The sequence below is a fragment of the Scomber scombrus genome, chromosome 14, assembly GCF_963691925.1.
Source record: "Scomber scombrus chromosome 14, fScoSco1.1, whole genome shotgun sequence".
NCBI classification, from domain to species: domain Eukaryota; kingdom Metazoa; phylum Chordata; class Actinopteri; order Scombriformes; family Scombridae; genus Scomber; species Scomber scombrus.
The window spans coordinates 27708805-27730494 of record NC_084983.1 but is presented as its reverse complement, the minus strand read 5'-3'; the positions used below and the strand labels follow the sequence as shown (position 1 = coordinate 27730494).

Genomic DNA, 21690 nt, shown 5'->3' with positions numbered 1-21690 from the left:
CTTCCATCTTTCCTTCCTTTCTTCCTTCTGCCCTTCCTTTCTTTCTTTCCTTCCTTTCTTTCTTCCATCCGTCCTTCCTCCCTTTCTTCTCTATCTTACCTTCCTGTCTTCTTTTCCTTCCTTCCTTCCATCTTTCTTTCTCCTCTTCTTTTCCTTCCTTCCTTCCTTCCATCTTTTCTTCCCTCCTTCCTTCCATCTTTCCTTCTCCTCTTCTTTTACTTCCTTCCATCCTTCCTTCCTTCCATCTTCCCTTCCTTACATCCTTCCTTCTTTCTTTCTTCCTTCCGTACTTCCTCCCCTTTTCCCTATCTTTCCTTGCTGTCTTCTTTTCCTTCCCTCTTTCTTTCTTTTTTCTGTCCTTCCTCCCTTCTTTTCTTCCTGTCTTCTTTTCCTTCCTTCCATTTTTCTATTCTTTCTTTCTTTCTTTATTTTTCCCATCCCTCCTTCCTTCTATCTTGAACTACATGAGTTTGACCCTCCTGCTCTACATCATCAGATACATGTAGTTCACAGTTTAACCACCAGGGGGCTTTTTATTTCAACGCTCTCAATCAGTGAGACACAATTTAGAAAAGTTAAAGTAAGAAGAACATTGAAATAGTTACTGATACTTCAATAGGAATAGTTACTGATACTTCAATAGGAATAGTTACTGGATTGATGCAATGTTGAATTACTAAATATTTAGTATCTTATTTTATGGTAAATTCCTGTTGAAAGTGTATCAGATTAGATACAGCAGGTATAGAAGCTCATTTATCTGTTCATCTGTTCAGTTTATTGTATTTCATGTTGTGGCTGATATGAGCTCTATGCAGGACCTTTAAGAGCTTGTAGAACCTGATGATGTAATAGAACCTGATGATGTAATAGAACCTGATGATTTAATAGAACCTGATGATTTAATAGAACCTGATGATTTAATAGAACCTGATGATTTAATAGAACCTGATGATGTAATATAGAACCTGATGATTTAATAGAACCTGATGATTTAATAGAACCTGATAATGTAATATAGAACCTGATAATGTAATATAGAACCTGATGATTTAATAGAACCTGATGATGTAATATAGAACCTGATGATTTAATAGAACCTGATGATGTAATATAGAACCTGATGATTTAATAGAACCTGATGATGTAATATAGAACCTGATAATGTAATATAGAACCTGATGATTTAATAGAACCGGATGATGTAATATAGAACCTGATAATGTAATATAGAACCTGATGATTAATAGAACCTGATGATGTAATATAGAACCTGATGATTTAATAGAACCTGATGATGTAATATAGAACCTGATGATATTATAGAACCTGATGATGTAATAGAACTTGATGATGTCATAAAGTGCATTTGCCAATAATGTAACAATTTCTGCAGTGATGACGTAATTGGGGGAAAAAATTAACTGATTCTAATTATTATTCTAATGTATCTTAATATCTATTTATACTCTCCAGTTAGATATTCTCTTCTATATTGTGAGTTTCTTCCATTTTTTGTTGATTTGATGCAATAAAAACACAATATATATATTTACTCACCTCGCCAAAACCTCCTTTCCCTAAAACTCGGTACTGTCGGAAGGTATTTTTCGTCACCGGTTGCCTGTCGGACAAACACACAGAGAGAAATGTTAGAAATCATTTATAACTAACTCTGTAATAATTCATATAAAAGGTTCGATTAAAACTATTTATCCTTCTGCTCTGAGTGCGAATAAAACATAACGTACAGGAGAGTCAGCAGGATGAGATGTTTGGCAGCAGATGTTTTTACTGATGCAATTGGTCAATTAATCAGTTAGTTCAGGGGAGTCAAACATGAGGCTCGTGGGCCAGAACTGGGCCCGCCGAGGCGTCCAATCCGGCCCACTTTCCTTCCTGTCTTCTGTCCTTCCATCTTTCCTTCCTCCCTTTCTTCCTTCCATCTGTCCTTTCTTTCTTTCTTTCCTTCGGTCTTTCACTCCTTCCTTCCTTCCATCTGTCCTTCCTGTCTTCTCTCCTGTCCTTCCTGTCCTTTCTTTCCTGTATTCTCTTCCTTCCTTCCCTCTTTTCTTTCTGTTTTGTCTTCCTTCCTTCCATCTGCCTTTCATTCCTTCCTTCCTTTCTTCCATCTTTTCTTCCTGTCTTCTCTTCCTTCCTTCCATCTTTTTAATGATCCAGCCCACATGAAATTGGGATGTAAAATAAAAAAATAAAGTTGACTAAACCACATGGACAAAAAAGAAACATCACTGCCTCATATTGATGTCACTAATCGAAGATCCTCAGAGATGAAACTGTGTTTTTATCAGCTGACAGTTTAACAAGCAAACCTTTAACTTTACAGCATCACTGAGCTCTGAAACCAGGACAAACTTTCTCTGTCTCTAAACAAACTCAGTGAACTCATAACATTCATTATTTTGCTTAAAGGTTCATCTCTCCACCAACAAACTAAAACCTGAACCACATCAGATAAGACCAACAGTTGAATCCCAGGAATTTTCTCCCAGGAATCTGCTGCTCCCATTTTCCCAGGAACACCTGTGGGAACCTGAGATTTCTAAAGCATGAGTTAACTCCTGAATCAACAGTATATGTGCTGTGTTAGTCGTATCTATGCTTGATGTGGAAGAGTTAACAGAAGTCCTGCAGCAGCTTTTGATTCACCGTAACCTCATGATGAAGAAGAAATGCCAGAAATTTGCTGCTTGCAGCTTCTCAAGATGTGACGATTTGAGACATTTGTGTGAGAGATGATTCAACTCACTTTCAGCTGACACATTTTGGTCACTGGTACTTGTTGATGCTAAAAAAACAAGTTATTGCAGGTTTGAACTTGACTTCTGTTCTTCTGAAATTCATCACTGCTGCTGCCTTTTATGTCCATATGTAAAAATAATAGAACTGGGCGATATGGACAAAATCAAGTATCATAATATTTTTGACCAGTTAACCCTCCTGTTGTCCTAGAGTCAAGGAAGGAAGGCAGGAAGAAGGAAGGAAAGGAGGGAGGAAGGAAGGAAGGAAAGGAGGGAGGGAGGAAGGAAGGAAGGAAGGGAGGAAGAAGGAAGGAAAGGAGGAAGGAAGGAAGGAAGGAGAAAGGGAAGAAGGAAGGAAGGGAGGAAGAAGGAAGGAAGGAAGGAAGGAAGGAAGGAAGGACAGAGGAAAGAAGGAAGGTAATGGGGAGGACAGAAAGAGAGAAGGAGGGAGAGAGGGAGGAAGGACAGAAGGAAGGAAGAAAGGGGGATGGAGAAAGGAAAGAAGGAAGGGAGGAAAGAGAGGAAGGAAAGAAGGAACAGTCAAAACAGACGGGGTCAATTTGACCCGGGAGGACGACACAAAGGTTAATATACTGGTCCAGTTCAGTTAAATCATCACACTGTTTCAGGTGTAATATGTGTGTTTTATTGTGTTTCTAATAAAAGTAAATTGAGAAAGTTTTGGAGTATAAACTTATGTGTCTACTGGTGCATTCATATAAACCAGTCTTTAATAGAAAAGTGTTTTTCCCATCATGAAACCAACCAAAATAGACTTATGTGACTTATACACCGTTTTTTAACAGTAAATGTTTTTTTCAGGATTTAACGCATCAGGTACGAAGTGAAAGGCAGGTTTTCTTTCTCTCTCTACTGTTGTCCTCTCTTTCCACTTTGCTTTATTTCATCATCACTGTGTCATCAGGGAGTAGAGTTGGGGTTTAGGTTGATCAGCACACATGTTTCTACTCATATGAACGCTCTTTACTGTGATCATGAGGCTTGATCAGACACCAGTATTACCTGCTGCACCTCCTGCATCACTCGTCCAATAATTACAATAAACAAAACCTTCAGCTGTAACGCAGCACGTCTAACCTTTAGGCCACAATAACAGCAGCCTGTTGTGAAAGTCACTTTTATTGCTGAAATCCAACTGAAGTGTGAAACTTTACTGTTGAGCAACATCTAACTGGTATCAGGGAATATGAAGCAGTGATATCACCAATATAAAAGTTCATGGATTGTGTTGTTCTTCTCACCCGGAGGAGATGAGGACACTCTCTGAGCATGCTGTTACTGGTGCTGTGGTGGAGTCCGAACCTCTAAAATGTGCCTAATTGAGCTTTTAACTTGTGTGTGTGTGTGTGTGTGTGTGTGTGTGTGTGTGTGTGTGTGTGTGTGTGTGTGTGTGTGTGTGTGTGTGTGTGTGTGTGTGTGTGTGTGTGTGTGTTGCAAAGACAATGTGCTGTTGTACATAAGAGACAGAAAAAGGCTGCAGAAAGAGAGGGAAGGTTAGAGAAATGACGTCAAATGTTACCTCTCCAACCATTTCCACTGAAGGAACCTGTTGTAGTACATGCTGTCGAGGTAGTCTGCGAAGGGCGCCACGCTCAGGTAGTCGTGGATCAATCTGGAAAACACACACACAAAGTAATTGAAGTTATTTATTAAGAAAAAATGGGTCAAGCAGTCTCTGGTTCTGGTTTATTGGATGTGAAGATTTGCTCCTTTTCAGACAGTTTTTTGGATTTGCTTTTTCTCTTGATGTTTGTCTTCTCTTCTTTTGATTTTACAGTTTGTAGCATCACATGTCCTTAATGTTTGTGCAGTTGATTCTTCTATGTGTTTTGTCCTTGAGGCCTGCTGTAGATTATTGATGGTTAGTTGCAGCCATAGACTGTATATATAATGGACGTAACATCCGTGACGTCACCCATTGATTTGTGGACTGCTGCTCGGAGGCCAATAGTTTCGGATCTGAGCAGCGCCATCATGAAAATTTGAGGTGCATGTTGGGAAAAAAAGAACACGGATTCTACTTATATGGGCATCAGGAGGAGCATGAAGCGCCCTCCTGAACCTGTGAACCAATCAACCTGTCAATCACGACGTAGCCACGCCCTAATGCATACCCTGCTTTATCGTCACATATAAAATCAGGGAGGCCAAAATGTCCCAAATGAACATCATACTGCATTGAAGAAGGCTTTAAACTAGCGATTGAGACCATAAACACATTTTGAAAACGTTTACTGAGGTTAGAAATCAAGTGAGAAGTTGGTGAATTCTCCATTGACTTGTATAGAGACGGAAGTCCTTTTGACACCAAAACGGTCGCCCCCTGGTGGCCTTTTGATAGAATGCAGTTTTAAGTTACTTCCACGTTGGCATCATTTCAGACGACCAGAACTCCCCGCCTGGTTGCAGGCCTAGTTGCTTTAAAGAGTAACTTCACACAAAAACCTCTTTTTTAAAAAATGATTCAATTATGTGTACAGAGTAGAACTAAACTATTGGTTAATTGAATTGATTGGAAATTAATTATGGAACAACATTATCATTCATTAGTTCATTGTGTTTCTGTCCACCTGCTGAATGTAAAGTCCAATATTCTCTCTCTTTTAGCTCAGTTTTTACTCTCTACCAACTCCTGAGGGGAATATCTAAATGCTCCACTATGTTCACCAGCTAGTCTACAGATAACTATAAGGTAATGTACAGTAAGGTAAGGTATCTTTATTGATCCCCCCTATAGGCGAGAAGGAGTCACTAATAATTCACTGTAGGTTCATCAGTTCGCACACTGACAGATCAGATAGTGTTATTATAAAGAATAGCTGTTATGGCCACTTTAGAAACAACCACAAAACAATAAAAAGATGTTGAAATAAGCATTTGTGTGCCAAGTTCAACACGTCATCTTAAAAGTGGGTGATGATTTGCAAAGCCAGCGTTTTTGTTCACTTCTTGTTAATGCTGAAAACAAGTTATTGCAGGTTTGAACTTGGGTTTGTTCCATTTTTCTATCTTCTGTTTTATGTTGTTTTATTGCTGCTGCCTGTTTTGTCCATATATAAAAATAACAATAACACTTTTTTCAGGATTTCATGCATCAGGTATGAGGTGAAAGGCAGCTCTATGAGATGGTTTAACCACCACCTCTTATCTTTCTCTCTCTACTGTTGTCCTCTCTTTCCACTTTGCTTTATTTCATCATCACTGTGTCATCAGGGAGTAGAGTTGGGGTTTAGGTTGATCAGCACACATGTTTCTACTCATATGAACGCTCTTTACTGTGATCATGAGGCTTGATCAGACACCAGTATTACCTGCTGCACCTCCTGCATCACTCGTCCAATAATTACAATAAACAAAACCTTCAGCTGTAACGCAGCACGTCTAACCTTTAGGCCACAATAACAGAATCCTGTTGTGAAAGTCACTTTTATTGCTGAAATCCAACTGAAGTGTGAAACTTTACTGTTGAGCAACATCTAACTGGTATCAGGGAATATGAAGCAGTGATATCACCAATATAAAAGTTCATGGATTGTGTTGTTCTTCTCACCCGGAGGAGATGAGGACACTCTCTGAGCATGCTGTTACTGGTGCTGTGGTGGAGTCTGAACCTCTAAATTTGCCTAATTGAGCTTTTAACTTGTGTGTGTGTGTGTGTTTGTGTTGCAAAGACAATATGCTGTTGTACATAAGAACATTTAAAAAAGAGACATGACATAAACTCCTGAGGGAAATATCTGGATCATTAGCTGCTAAATGCTCCACTATGAACCAAAACCATGAAGCTGCAGCCACACCCAGCATATTACACACTATTAAACATTATTATAAACAGTAATGATTAAACCTGCTTTAAAATTCAATATAAAAACATAATTGACAAAACTAGCAACTATTTTGATCATCAATTAACAAAACATGACCAAAAACAATTGTAAAATATTTCTCATTACTTTGGTACTCTGGTACTGTTTATATATGAACATAATAATAAACAGCTGAAAGTAGTAAATAGCTTGTTCCTGTTAATTACATTAGGGTTTCCAAATGGGCATGGGTCATTAAAACCGAATAACCAAATAATTGTTCACGGTTCATTGTTTTTTTATTCAAGAGTTGAGCTGTGTAGTCTATTATCAAGGGTTCATCAACAGCTACTGGAGAGCAGTTTTCACTTTCAGCCACTAGGAGGAGCTCTAAACTTCTTGTGTTGAAGTTGAATCTGACACAGTGAATTTTTACTGCTGACCTCGGCTACTTTGACTCGGTAGTAAGTTATCCTGCTAGCTAGCTGACTGGAGGGAACATGATGCAGACGAAGCCACACAAAAGTCCAGCGTGGTTTAAAAGCTTCCAGAAAGTAAAGGATAATGATAATGTGGAACAAAAGTCTCTGAGAGAAAACTAATGTTACGTCTCTCATTGCTAACATGATTGTAAAGGAAATGCTCAACCCTAACCCTTTATGACAGGGAGGAAAAAAATCCACGCTGTTATACTTTTAGGGATCTGTAAGCCTGTAAGATTTGTTCTTTTAATTAATGTGTTTGTATAAAGAAATGAAGGCTGATTATCATTTAAATTAATACAAGTTTGTGCAGTTAAAGCTTGTTGTTTGAAAGTTAGTCTTAGGTTTATTATATATCTATCTCTTGTTAATGTCGGCATGCAGCAGATATTCGGTTAATAGTCAGTTATACCCACCAGTTAACCGACCATGAATAAATGGGCTCATACACATTTCTAGTAAGAACTGAAATGAGAAATTGAAAGATCAGACCCTTGAACTCAAATTACAAGGAGGTTTGCAGTTAAATAAAAGCAATTTTATTTTATTTGTTATTTTACAATAAGAACACTAAAGAATACCATCAAACTTATCCTCTGCCTTCTTATTCACCCGATAAAGAGACTGCTAGTTGAGTTCAGGGTTAGCAGAGTTCATATAGTGAAGTGTAGTAAATTAGTCATTTCTTGATGTGACTTGAAACAAAACTGGCCTCTGTGCTGCTTCACTCCTACGCAACATGCAAAAACAGAGCCTCGAGAGGATGTTACTCAATGTGTGAGTGTCGTTGGACCAAGAAACTCTTCCTCATCATCAGAAACAACATGAACAAGAACAATGTCAAACGTTTATTGATGTCATTGCTCTCTTGTGTAATTATCATGATGCACCTTTCTTCTTCTTCTTCTTCTTTCTACTTTTCTTAATCCTGATTGCACCATGAAATGTTTTGTTGTTGTTGTTATTCAGGAGATTTTGTTTTGTATTTTATGAACTGAACTTCCTCATCTGGTAAATACTAAAGAGCACATCCAGTGTTACAAAAGTAAAAACCTAATGTCATCTGTGATAAACTTTATTTCTTCATCTGTTGTAATACAATGTTAAAAAAAAAAAAAACACACAAAAAAACCCCATCACCCACTCCCTTTTTGAAGCCTCAAGTTGACCCTTTTTTTTTTTTAGCCAGGAGGGACCATGATTGGACGAGAGGGTGGAGCTGATTCTAATGCCAGCTCTAGTTTGATTATTGTACTTATAGGAAAAACTGAACAAGATTTTTGTGGCGATTTTGACTTTTTTACTATTGTTCCAAGCTTACCACAAGTGAGGCATCAACTTTACAACATCATCTGATGCAGTACAGCTGTACGACACCATACAGGAAAATATAAAGACTTTACTGAATGTTAAGATGCTCTCTGTGATCACCGATGGACAATAGTCATATTTTGTAGCTCTGGGTGCAAAAAGGATCGATTGCAGGTATGGTTTGACAGGAAATGCTCCGATACTAATTGGTATTGATTTTAGAGCTGGGCAATTAATCGAAAAATAATAGAAACCGACATTTAGAAACTCTAATCGACTCAATCTTGCTCATGTCAATTAATCGTGGTGTTCACTGTTGCCATGACAGCAAAGGTTGCATATCTTTAATGATCATTTGAACCCAAACCATGATCTTTACATAGTTCTAATCAAGTAAACTAGACATTAACCATAGCGTCACACCTTAAAACAGCATTATTTTACCTCCCTAAAGGAGGAAAAGATGGAAGGAAGGAAGGAAGAGAAGACTGGAAAGAAAGAAAGAAAGAAAGAAAGAAAGAAAGAAAGAAAGAAAGAAAGAAAGAAAGAACGTAAGAAAGGACAGATGGAAGGAAGGAAGAGAAGACTGGAAAGAAAGAAAGAACGAAAGAAAGAAAGGACGGATGGAAGGAAGAAAGGGAAGAAGGAAAGATGGAAGGAAGGAAGGAAGGAAGAAGAAAGAAAGAAAGAAAAAAGAAAGAAAAGACAGATGGAAGGGGGGAAGGAAAGATGGATGGAAAGAAGACAGGAAGGAAAGTGGGCCGGATTGGTCTCCTCTGCGAGCCGGTTCTGGCCCACGGGTCTCATGTTTGACCCCCCTGCCTTAAAACATCATTATTTTCACTCCCTAAAGATCCTCATGTGTGAGGGCAGCAGTGTAAAATACAAAACTAAAGAAACTGTGAAAATACATAATTGTGCATCAAGGGAGGAGATAATCGTTCATTAATCGTAATCGAGGTTAAAAGTTCAATTAATCGCGATTTTGATTTTTGCAATGATCGCCCAGCCCTACTCGATTTATTTCGGTCGATACCTCAAAAGGTATAGAAGACCAATGCCCAACCCTAATGGAGACACTTTTACTTTACACGGTTCTTGTTTAAAAACAAATAATCTGGGAACATTAAAAGGTCAGCTCGCTCGGGCGTGTAGTGTAGACACACTTTAGAGCGTTTTGGTGGCATCTTGGCTGCTGAACTGCTAAGCACGCTAACTCAAATTCACCACGACTTCATTATTGATTGGCTGTGAGCAAGTACATACACAAATAGTCATATTTTCTAGCTCAGGGTGCAAAAAGGGTCGATGGCAGGTATCGTTTAACGGGAGATGTTTTGATAATACTTGGTATTGATTTATTTCTGTCGATACCTTAAAAGGCATTGAGTACCAATACCCAGTCCGAGACATCGCTGGCCATACATGCTGACAGTCACAACACATTGTATCTGAGACACATTACAGTATAAACAGTCAAATGAATTCCAAAAAATTACTTGTTAGTATGAATTTGTTCAAACTTGGTTGTGGCCCCAGTTGAATAAAGGAAGCTTTTACTGGTGGTGGTCTGAATCATTGTATTGGTTCCAGGAGTTCCTTTGTTTATCAAATACAACACATATAAGTCTATGCATTACCCATTAGCTTTATTTGACATACAAATTTACCTTGTTGCCACTTTCAGCTCTCCCCTATTTTCCTTATGGTCCATGTCCTGCTTCTCTTAACCTAGTTTTTTACCACTAATTTATCATCAATTACCCCTTTTTTCCATTCGTCAAAACTCTTTCAAAATAAAACATGTCCACTTAACAGGAAATGTCAAAAATAAAATACCTAAAACAATACATTGTAAATAAAAACTAGTATGTGCTATGTTAAAATACCTTTACATTGACAGTGTGAAAGAATTGACAAGCCTACAATCTACATTTATGTTTCGTCCACAATCTAAATATTCCTGGTGCTTCACATGTGGTGACTAATACAAACAGGAACACATAACGGGGACTTTTGGCTCCCAGTTTAGTTCCTGGGATTAGTTACTCCAGCGCCATAACTACTGGAAATGTTTAGTCGGAATAGGGATTTTATAGAGGGAGATGTACGGAGCCAGGGATGGGCCATGGAGGAAAAAATGACTAATTTATGCTCTCAATATAAGAGAATTCACCCTTGTGCTATTCTCTCGTCCTGCATACACCCTCAGTATGGATCGCTTGGGTTTAATAAGGTCTTATTTTGATCTTGGACTAAGATATATTCATAAGATATATACTAATACAAACTTCAAGCACAACACAGCGTTGAGACCAGGCGAAGAGTTCCGGTCCTCTGAAATGAGGCCAACGCGGAAGTAACTTAAAACTGCATTCTATCAAAAGGCCACCAGGGGGCGACCGTTTTGGTGTCAAAAGGACTTCCGTCTCTATACAAGTCAATGGAGAATTCACCAACTTCTCACTTGATTTCTAACCTCAGTAAACGTTTTCAAAATGTGTTTATGTTCTCAATCGCTAGTTTAAAGCCTTCTTCAATGCGGTATGATGTTCATTTGGGACATTTTGGCCTCCCTGATTTTATATGTGACGATAAAGCAGGGTATGCATTAGGGCGTGGCTACGTCGTGTTTGACAGGTTGATTGGTTCACAGGTTCAGGAGGGCGGACAGATAGACTGCAGGAAATAGCCGTGAACTTGTTTCCTGACAGTTTTCTCCGGAGTTTTGTGGTTATAGTCGTAACAGCTAACTTGGTTGGCATCACCAGATTGCTGGTGTAGACTGTGGTAGATCCAGCCCTCGCAACCTCCCCCGCTCCGTCCTCATGCTCCTCCTGATGCCCATATAAGTAGAATCCGTGTTTTTATTTTTCCCAGCATGCACCTGAAATTTTCAAGATGGCGCTGCTCAGATCCGATACTATTGGCCTCCGAGCAGCAGTCCACAAACCAATGGGTGACGTCACGGATGCTACGTCCATTTCTTATATACAGTCTATGGTTGAGACACAGCACCTGTGAGATCTAGATATAATATCCCGTTCATAAACGTAATCTACCGGATAATAGACTTCAGTGATGACTATGCGTGTGTGTGACGACTTCAGATTCGTCAGCAAATAGTCCAATGTCAAAGTCAACACCAGTGACTCAGCAAGTGAAGTCACAGTGACCCGTGACTTCACTTGGACCAGGGCCTTGTGACATGAAAGACTGGGGACCCTGCCAAAAAATAAAACCCACCACCACCGGAGACAGAGCAGACATTCAGGTCAGTGTTCTGTCACATTTCTGCAGGGCCAGCAGCGCTTGGTTTTTTTATGTGTTTTTTTGAATGCACGACTGTAGCAGTACTACAGGATTTGGTTTAAAGTGTTTCGGAGAATGGAAAATACGCAGAAAGAGGGATGATAGTCGTGATATTTTGGGATGAGAGCGAACACTGACACTCTTTGTGTGAGGGGATGTTTTAAGTCGTGGGAAATTGATAGAATCTGTTTTATTTGCACAAACAAAGTCAGTCAATTTAATCAGTTATGATTTTTCTACATCTTGGGCAGTTTCCTAAATATGCTGCAGTGTATTAACCTAATATGCATCATATTATCAAGCATTTACAGTTTGGAATCAGTGACGTTGTAAACTTGAACTTTAGTTTAGTTTCATTTGGTCCAAACTAAGAAAACGTCACACCTATTAATTATAAATTAACAAGAAGTCACATGGACTTCATCAGCGCTTCATGAACCAACAGAGGGATAAAAAAAAACTTCTCTGGTGTCACAAACAGCTCAAGAAAAAAATCTGTAAAAAAATAAACCATTCCCACATTTTTTCTTGTTAAAAGTCGACGTTGTGTCATAAAAAACAATAAAATAATAAAAAATATTCACAAAAATCATGTTAAAATGTCATATTTTATCTGTCAATGTAACTGTTTAAATACATTTTCCCTCTTTAAATTATAATGTGTTGTTTCTCTACACTTTAAGGTATTTAAACTTTATTTTAACTAAATTAATCGGTTAACATTTGTCTTAAATATTAGAAATCAAGATGTGTATGAATGTAAACTCCTCTTAATGTCATTTAAAAAAACTCAAATTAGGGTTAGGGTCAAAAATAAGACAAAGATCATGACTGAACAGCTCAGACTCAGCAATGTTACAGATTCCTGGTCTGGAAGCAGCTGAACAGAGTAGATCAAACTGCTGGGAGCTCTGTTTTCTTACTTGGTACAGTCCTTGAAGAGCTCTTTGCAGGCCTCCAGCTGCAGCCTCTCAGCGCACGGAGCCATCATACCTTCCTCCACTTCTGGCACATGGTCCTCTGACTTCATCACAAAAAAAACAAAACATTTAGTCCAGGTGAGAACTATGACTCAACCCTAACAGTAAACTCTCAGAGGAGAGGCCGGAAGACATTGCTGATGGATGATTACTCGCTAACTCGTTCTGCATGTTCAGACTTGTGCGTGTGTGTCTGTACATTCAAAGGTGAAAGTTTCAACATCAACCTGCCTCAGGCGTGCAAAACAAATTAGCTAACTTGGCACGTTTAAATCATAACAATGTAAAACAACAAGAATTTTCTCTGTGGAAAAAAGGAAGATCAGAAGTGAATCAGATACTTTAGATTTGCTTCCTGCTAAGTGATGATGAACCAGGACTGTTTGCCTTACTTGGTGGTGCGTTCAGGGACACTCTGGCATATCTAATAATAGTTTCCTGCTGAAAAGTGTTGACTGTACAACTAGCACTGTCTCCATTAAACCTCTCACACAGCTGACAAACTGAACTTTTTTAATGTACATAACTATGCAATATCAGTATTTTTGGTATACTAATACTTCAGTTTAAAACGTGCACTATATATTTATTTTTTTCACTTTAAAACCTTTGTAATATCAATATGAAGCTCAGGTATTGTATCATTCAACACTAATATTACTCTTGTGCATAATGTTAGTTTTTACTACTACTGTCTTTTTATTGTTAGTGTACTTATTTATTATTATTACACCATCACCAGAAACTAAATCAAGCACCAACCTTCTTCCCTTAAAGCTTATAATATTTGTAATCAGTTTCCTTCTCCATTAGTTTGTCAACACCGTAAGATGAATGTTTTTACATTAAAAAAATGAAATAAAAATGTTACTTTTGTTCAATTTATTGTGTTCATACATTAAACCACTAGTTATTTGCATAGGAACACTGATTATATATGCTTGATATTAAAAAGGATTATACAAAATTAAATTATTTTTAAAAATGGGATTATCCAAAATAGTGTAAAATGATGCCAGATATGTATATAATTGCTTTTTATAACAAAACTCTGCTATGAAACACCTTTATTAGATACTTAACTTAACACTCTTGTGGACTTTATCAAATTAACATAAAATACTTTTTAATGTGTCAGACGGAGTCGACAAAAACAGAGAGACAGCAGCGTACCGTTGGGTTGAAGTATTTGTCGACGAGTTCCTGACCGCACTCCTTCCTCTTCTCATCTGGAGTCACCTCGTACTCCGCCTGCAGGTAAACACACACAAACACACACACAGATTAGATACAGGAGCTCCTTCTTAAATCGTCCCTCCGTTAGACAAATTCAACGGATCCAGAATCACCTTTGGATGCATTTTATTTGTTCTTAACAAACAAAATCATTGAGGTGGCTTCTCTGATATACCCAAACTAAAATTCACCTAAAATGTCTTGTATTGTCCCGTCCAACAGCACACAACCCAAACATATTCAGTTTACTGTCACAGACTAGGGACACCAGAAAATGAAGAATAAGATGATCCACATAGTTGGTGATTCACTGTCTTAAGGGTGAGGGTTAAAAACAATGAATACATATTGTGTTCATATTTAAAACATTCAGATATTGAACATTGTGCAAAAAGGGTGTCAATCAGCACAAAATAATGTGCAAAAAAACTGAAACTACTACTACTAATGCTACGACTATTACCACCACTACTACATGGACGACTACTAATACTACTACTACAAATACCACTACTACTAATACTACTAAATGGACTGTACTTATATATCGCCTTTCTAGTCTTTTCGACCACTCAAAGCGCTTTCTCATTCACCCCATTCACACACATTCATACACTGATGACAGGGTACCACGCAGGGTGCCAACCTGCACATCAGGTGGAAGTTAACCATTCATACACCGTTGGCACAGCAACGGGAGCAATTTGGGGTTAAGTGTCTTGCCCAAGGACACATCGACATGTGGACTGGAGGAGCCGGGAATCGAACCGCCAATCTTCCAATTGGAGGACGACCGCTCTACCTCCGCCCCCCAAAACTAAAATGAGTTAGACACCCTGGACTAAAGAAACCAGAGAATTAAGATTAAAGTGATCCACATAGTTGGTGACTCACTGACTTATCATTGCACAATCTGATCACAGCATCATGATGATTGCACTGAGAGTCGATAAACAATAATATTGAATTATATATTGCTAAAGCGGCTCTCTCTATGAAGACCTCTCAGGGGTCTTGACTTCACAAAACCCAATTTAAAGATTTAATTGAAGAGTTTGCTTGGCCTGTTCCACACCCTGCAGCATCACGACACGATTTCTGTCTCCTCCTCCTCCTCCTCTTCCTCCTCCTCCTCTTCCTCCTCCTCCTCTTCCTCCTCCTCCTCCGCCTATCCATCCATCCTTTCCCTTCGTCGAATGACTTGCAGTAAACTGAGCCTGACTGGAAAACTCACAAAGTGCTTCCTCTCCACCCGTCTCGCAGCGAGAGCCTGTAAACTAACGCTAAGTGACAGCGGAGACGGTTCAAATCTCATTTTCTCCCTCTCTCCATCTCGTCCTCTCAGAGAAGAGACAGGAAGCAGTTGCGGGGCGGAGGAGGAGAGCGTAATTGCTTCGTGTGTGTTTTTAAAAGCTGGACGAGCCGCTCGGTCAGACTGTGGATGGATGTGACCTCTCCACCTCCACTCATCACATCTGACAGCAGAGATCCACTGATCCACTGACTGATTGATTGATTGATTGATTGATTGATTGATAAAAGAGTCAAATCAAGTCAGGGCTGGGCGATATTCAGTTTTTCTGATTTTGCACAATGTGTAAAATCATGATAGATAGATAGATAGATAGATAGATAGATAGATAGATAGATAGATAGATAGATAGATGTAAAAACTCCCTATATAGATTTCTTCTAGGTAGACTTTTCCTAATATAACCCTGAATATACAAAAATGGGAATTAAATCCATCTTTTTATTTTTTCCTCTTTATAAAAAACAGGTTATAAAGAGGAAACAACCAAGAAAATAAGAAGTCGTACTACTACTCTCCAGCTGATGATGACTCAAAATGAAAACAATTAGTCAGTGATATCTGCTCACTATTGATGAAACTACTAAGTGTTAATTACACAGGGAGGAGTGAATAAGTGAATAAATGAGTCATTTCACACACGTCATTGTGGGGTTTTTCCCATTTAACTTCCTTGTTACCTGTGTATTGTGTTATTGAGTACAGAGCATATATGCTGCTGTAGTTAGACTTTAAGTGTGTGTGTGTGTGTGTGTGTGTGTGTGTGTGTGTGTGTGTGTGTGTGTGTGTGGACAAAAGCTGTGTCCTCATTTTGAGGGGGAAAAAACAGATTTTGGGGTCAGTGATTTAGGTTAAGGTTAGGTAATGTCCCCAAAAGTGACTTAAATAAAAATGTGTGTGTGTGTGTGTGTGTGTGTGTGTGTGTGTGTGTGTGTGTGTGTGTGTGTGTGTGTGTGTGTGTGTGGAAAAAGGAGGAGGAAAAAACAATCATGTAATCATTTATCGGCAGTTCACCTTTAAATGAAGCAAAACAGCATCCATGAGGACAACATACACACACACACACACACACACACACACACACACACACACACACACACACACACGGATGGGAATAAAAACAACAGTGTGACTGAAACATTCCTCAAGTGAGCAGAGCCGTTCAATGAGACAGAAGAAGTCAATAGAAAGTGTGTGTGTGTGTATGTGTGTGTGTGTGTGTGTGTGTGTGTGTGTGTGTGTCTGTGTGTGCGTGCGTTTGTGTGTGTCATATAACACACGAGGTAGAAAGGGCGACGACACACTGACGCAGTTTTTCTCTCCTTTGCTCCCAGAAGTCAAACAGTTCCTGTATTTCATTAAACAGATATTAAATCCACTTCCTCCAAACTCGTGAGCGTCGGAGGCGTTTTTAGGATAATTAAACTTCCTGCATCAAATTCTCCACATGAGAACAAACTTTAATCTTCCAGCAGTACCTCTTTTAAAAACAACACAGAGATTTAAAGGGCCAGTTCACCAAAATCATGCACACACAAAAAAAACAACAACTGTTCTGCCTCCATAGTTCAATGGAGTTTCATTTATGGACTGATTAAATTGGATCTAACACATGGCTCAGTGATAAATAAGGGTTGCCAAGATGAGCAATTCAAAAATATGTTAAACAATAGTTTTAAAAGCAGCATCAGGTTTGTTAAAATGTACATTTAGTATTTTTGTTGGTTTTATATCATTTGAAATGACATTTGCACCATTTTTCACCAAAAGTAAGACTGAATGCTCCTGAAAATGTCAAATGGTGTAACCACAAAAGAATGATACATATTACATATTTTATCCTCCTAGAAGAAAGAAAGAAAGAAAGAAAGAAAGAAAGAAAGAAAGAAAGAAAGAAAGAAAGAAAGAAAGAAAGAAGGAAAGAAAGAAAGAAAGCAGTCAGGTTCCTGATCTCCATGGTAACCAGAGTAAATGTGATATTTAGAACAATTGTATTCCATTACCTTTATTTAATATAAAGTTATAATGTAAGATCAGGCCAAACTAGTTGATATGGTGTTTTATTCACAATTTACTGTTTTTAAGCAAGTTGAATTATTTGGAACAAAGTTTTTATGGTTACACCACTTAGACATTTTTGCCATAATCCTCTAATATATTCTCTCACAATGGATTAAAAGCAGAAATTTGATGCTGGGTCCACAAACAAAGAATGTGTGCAAGTTATTCATACGTTTATTTTCCCATTTTAACCCTTTTAAATTTAAACTAAACCACATGGACACAAAGAAACGTCAATGACCCTCATTGACCGGCATTCCTATATATTGTTTACTCCTCCCAACTGTAACTGCGTCAACAAGAGCTCTAAACTGCACTAAAATCAAACTTAGCAGCTTTAGTGTTGTGTATGAGCCCATTTATTCATGGTGGGTATAACCGATGAATAACCGAATATCCGCTGCATGCAACAACAAGAGCTGAATAAATAATGCGTTTAAATATAACTTTCAATATTCATAACAAACAAGCTTTAACTGCACAAACTTGTATTAATTTAAATGATAACCAGTTTTTCCTAATCCTTAGACCCCTAAAAATACATCAGTGTGGATTATTTTCTCCCAGTCATAAACAACGCTGAGCATTTACCATCATGTTAGCAATGAGAGACGTAACGTTAGTTTTCTCTCTGAGACTTTTGTTCCAGATGTTTAACGTACTAGTTTGGTGATTAGCGTCAGGTCCGCCTCCCTCAGTAACCGTCACAGCAGACAGCAGCTTTTTGTCCGTGTGAAGCCACCATAGCTCAACTCTGCTCCACATATTATATCACACCTGACAACATTATCCTTTACTTTCTGGAAGCTTTTAAACCACGCTGGACTTTTGTGTGGCTTCGTCTGCATCATGTTCCCTCCAGTCAGCTAGCTAGCAGGCTAACTTACTTCAGAGTCAAAGAAGCCGAGTGCGCTGAAGCCCCGCCCCCTATCAAGTGTCACCTGTCAATCAAAGTCACCACCTCTACCACAAACATGGACACTAGGTCTGAGAGCTTTCTGCTGCTAACTTGGCAGCTAGCTCGGTGGCTAGCTTGGTGGGTAACTCAGCTAACTGGCTAACTGTAGACTGTAGTAGTAGCAGGTGATTTTCAGACCTGCCCATTAAATCCAGACACAGAAATGTTGAAACACAGTTTGTGAAGCCTAGCTCCACAATTCAAATCTAAATGGTTGAAATGCTTTTTACACCTTTTTTAGAAATACATTTATGACCTATTTAATGTGTTTAGAAGAAAATGTCTGAATTCACTTTAATGAATCCTTCATACTAGACACAGCTCAACTCTTTAAAGAACCACAGCACAAAGGTCGAAGTCCCTGCCAACGATTATTTAGTAATTAAAGAGACAGGAGCTAAAACGGCCTGTAAATAGACAGATGCTGAACTTAGCGGCTGCATAAAGGACCAGTAGAAGATAAATAAGGAGTTTTAACTGGAAATCATGCAAATATATTCAAGAAGGGCGCCATAATATAAATATACCAGCACCTGTTCACCTTCTCCAACCATCTGGAAGAACATACAGGAGCGTCACAGCTCAGACTTCCAGGAAGAAAAACACATTTTTTCCCAAGCCTGTGGTGTTATTGAACACTGCTTCCACACCTGTTCCCCCAAGAGGGTAATAACAGGAGTCACTACATACTTTTTAACACACACACACACACACACACACACACACACACACACATATATATATATATAACTGCTGCACATGCCCAGTACTTTACACACTCTTTAATGCACTACACACCCAACTGCAGCACAGACACTTTACATATGAAGCTATGTCAGTTATAAATGTTTGTCTATAATTTTGTTGACTTGAACAAAGACATTAAAGCTCTTTGAACTTTTACACCTGGATATGTGCAGAATATGTGTCCTTTTTTAACTCCCTCTCCAACATCTCATCCATTCTCCCCATCACTCTTTCTCCTCCTTCTGATTTGGTCACTTTTGGGCATTGCACTGGACATTACATAGACTTAAATTGATTTTCTGGAGACTTACCCAAACCCAAACCCTAACCACTGCCCCCAAAAATGTGCATTTTCCCAATTGGGGACACAGCTTTTGTCCCCAGTTGGACAAGCTGGTCCTCAAAAGTAGCCTATGACACACACACACACACACACACACACACCTCCCGTCTATAGCTGGAACTGAGGAGCATTTCGGGGAAGAAAGAAACACAAGTCCTTGAGAGCCCCCCACCCATCTCACTCCTTCATTCCCACACACACACACACACACACACACACACACACACACACACACACACACTCATCACAGGGGCATCTCGGGACAAGGCTCTTCACACACACACACACACTCTTTCTATTTTCTTACCACGGCGTCCAGGAACTTAACGCAGCGTCTCAGCTCGAGGCGAGTCTCACAGAAATGTCTGAAGAGTAAGCGTCCGATTGGCTGCCGCTCGCAAAGGCTGCTGTAGTCCTTCTCTGTTGGGCAAAACACACACACACACACACACAGAGGGTTGAGGATGATGATGATGTTTATCGCACTGTAACACCAAACTTTTGGTTTAGTTTGTGTGAAAATGACTTCAGGGAGGAACTTTCTCCTTTTGACTCAGAGTAGAGTAGTCATGACTTTTATTCTCCTCCTACATTATTATTATTATATTATCATTATTAATGTTATTTGTTTACCTTCTTTGCCTATAAAGTAAATAGTAACATCAAAACTACAACTTTCATATGCATATCGTTCTGTTAAATAAAAAATAATTCTTTAAAATAAAAATAAAAAGGTTTTAAATGAGGGTACACAATTACACTAATTGCACCAATCTGACACACTGCTAATTAAATATATAAACACATTAATACACAAATATTCTGGCATATAGTGGGGGGGGGAAACGTGAGGATCAAACTTGCCCAGCAGCTCAGTGATTTTCATACAAGTCGTTCAATGAAATTTCTCAAATTTGAGCAAAATACAAACATGAATCAATGAATGTCTTCATCCAGTGTTTCTGCAAAGTTACCTCAAAGTCTTTAAAAGACCTTTTTAACTCCTGTAACATCAATTGAATCATATCTGATCCATGAGTTTTATAGAGCTCCACATCATCAGAGTAAAAAACCTGATATATACGATCAGATACATGTAGTACACAGTTTAACCACCAGGGGGCTTTTTATTTCAACGCTGTCAATCAGTGAGACACAATTTATAAAAAGTTAAAGTAAGAAAAACATTGAAATAGTTACTGATACTTCAATAGGAATATTTACTGGATTGATGCAATGTTGAATTACTAAATATTTAGTATCTTATTTTAAGGTAAATACCTGTTGAAGATACATGTAGTACACAGATAAACCACCAGGGGGCTTTTTATTTCAACGCTGTAAATCAGTGAGACACAATTTTACCAGTTTATAAAAAGTTAAAGTAAGAAGAACATTGAAATAGTTACTGATACTTCAATAGGAATAGTTACTGGATTGATGCAATGTTGAATTACTAAATAATTAGTATCTTATTTTATGGTAAATTCCTGTTGAAAGTGTATCAGATTAGATACAGCAGGTATAGAAGCTCATTTATCTGTTCATCTGTTCAGTTTATTGTATTTCATGTTGTGGCTGATATGAGCTCTATGCAGGAGCTTTAAGGGCTTAAAAATGTTGTATTAAATATGTTTTCATTTGTTTAAAACATGCTATGGATGTATGAAATATGATACAAAACAAAACTCATATATGCAAAGTGTTATTTAATTATTTGTCAGAAGGTCCAATAAACAATCACAGTTTCATAGAGTTATAATTTCCTGGTCATTATTAGATGGTTCAGACTTTACAGGGTTAACAGAACACAGAAAGGATATTTAAAAATACCTTTTTCATGCTCACACAGGTCACAGAACGTGTAGAAAGGGGAAATGGAATAATTTTACTGAATCATTAACGAAGCTGCAGCTGTTTGGTTCTGAACACAGCATGTATTCACGTCTGAGACACTTTTAGGCAAATTAGTATTAAAATAAGCTGTAATCCGCTGAACCTGCCCTCAGATACTAAACTGAACAGTGTCATAATAAAAAGTCATTAACAAAAGTATACAGACGTGTGTTTGTAGTTAACGCATCATGATAATAAAGGAGACAAAGTAGAGATTCATTCATTAGATCTCTGTCTCTAGAGGAAGCTGATAAAAAGTGTTGGTGCTGAAAGTTTCTCTATGTGGGTGAGATGTTTAGTTTAACCTTTGTGTCATCCTCCCGGGTCAAATTGACCCCGTCTGTTTTGACTGTTCCTTCTTTCCTTCCTCCATCCCCCTTTCTTCCCTCCTTCTTTCCTCCATCCCTTCTTCTCTCTTTCTTTCCTCCCCTTTCCTTCTTTCCTCCCTTCCTCTTTTCCTTTC

General features: G+C 38.4%; 1 protein-coding gene across 1 annotated transcript in view; it reads right to left on the bottom strand.

Moving 5' to 3' along the window:
- The window catches only part of grk6 (G protein-coupled receptor kinase 6), a 70244-nt gene that overhangs the window by 12036 nt on the left and 36518 nt on the right, over positions 1–21690 (bottom strand). Inside the window, exons 3-7 of the mRNA XM_062433295.1 lie at positions 19639–19751; positions 13848–13925; positions 12618–12718; positions 4303–4395; positions 1561–1624 (exon numbers count right to left, since the gene is read on the bottom strand). Coding sequence (XP_062289279.1) covers positions 1561–1624; positions 4303–4395; positions 12618–12718; positions 13848–13925; positions 19639–19751 — 449 coding nt within the window. The remainder of the gene's footprint in view (positions 1–1560; positions 1625–4302; positions 4396–12617; positions 12719–13847; positions 13926–19638; positions 19752–21690) is intronic.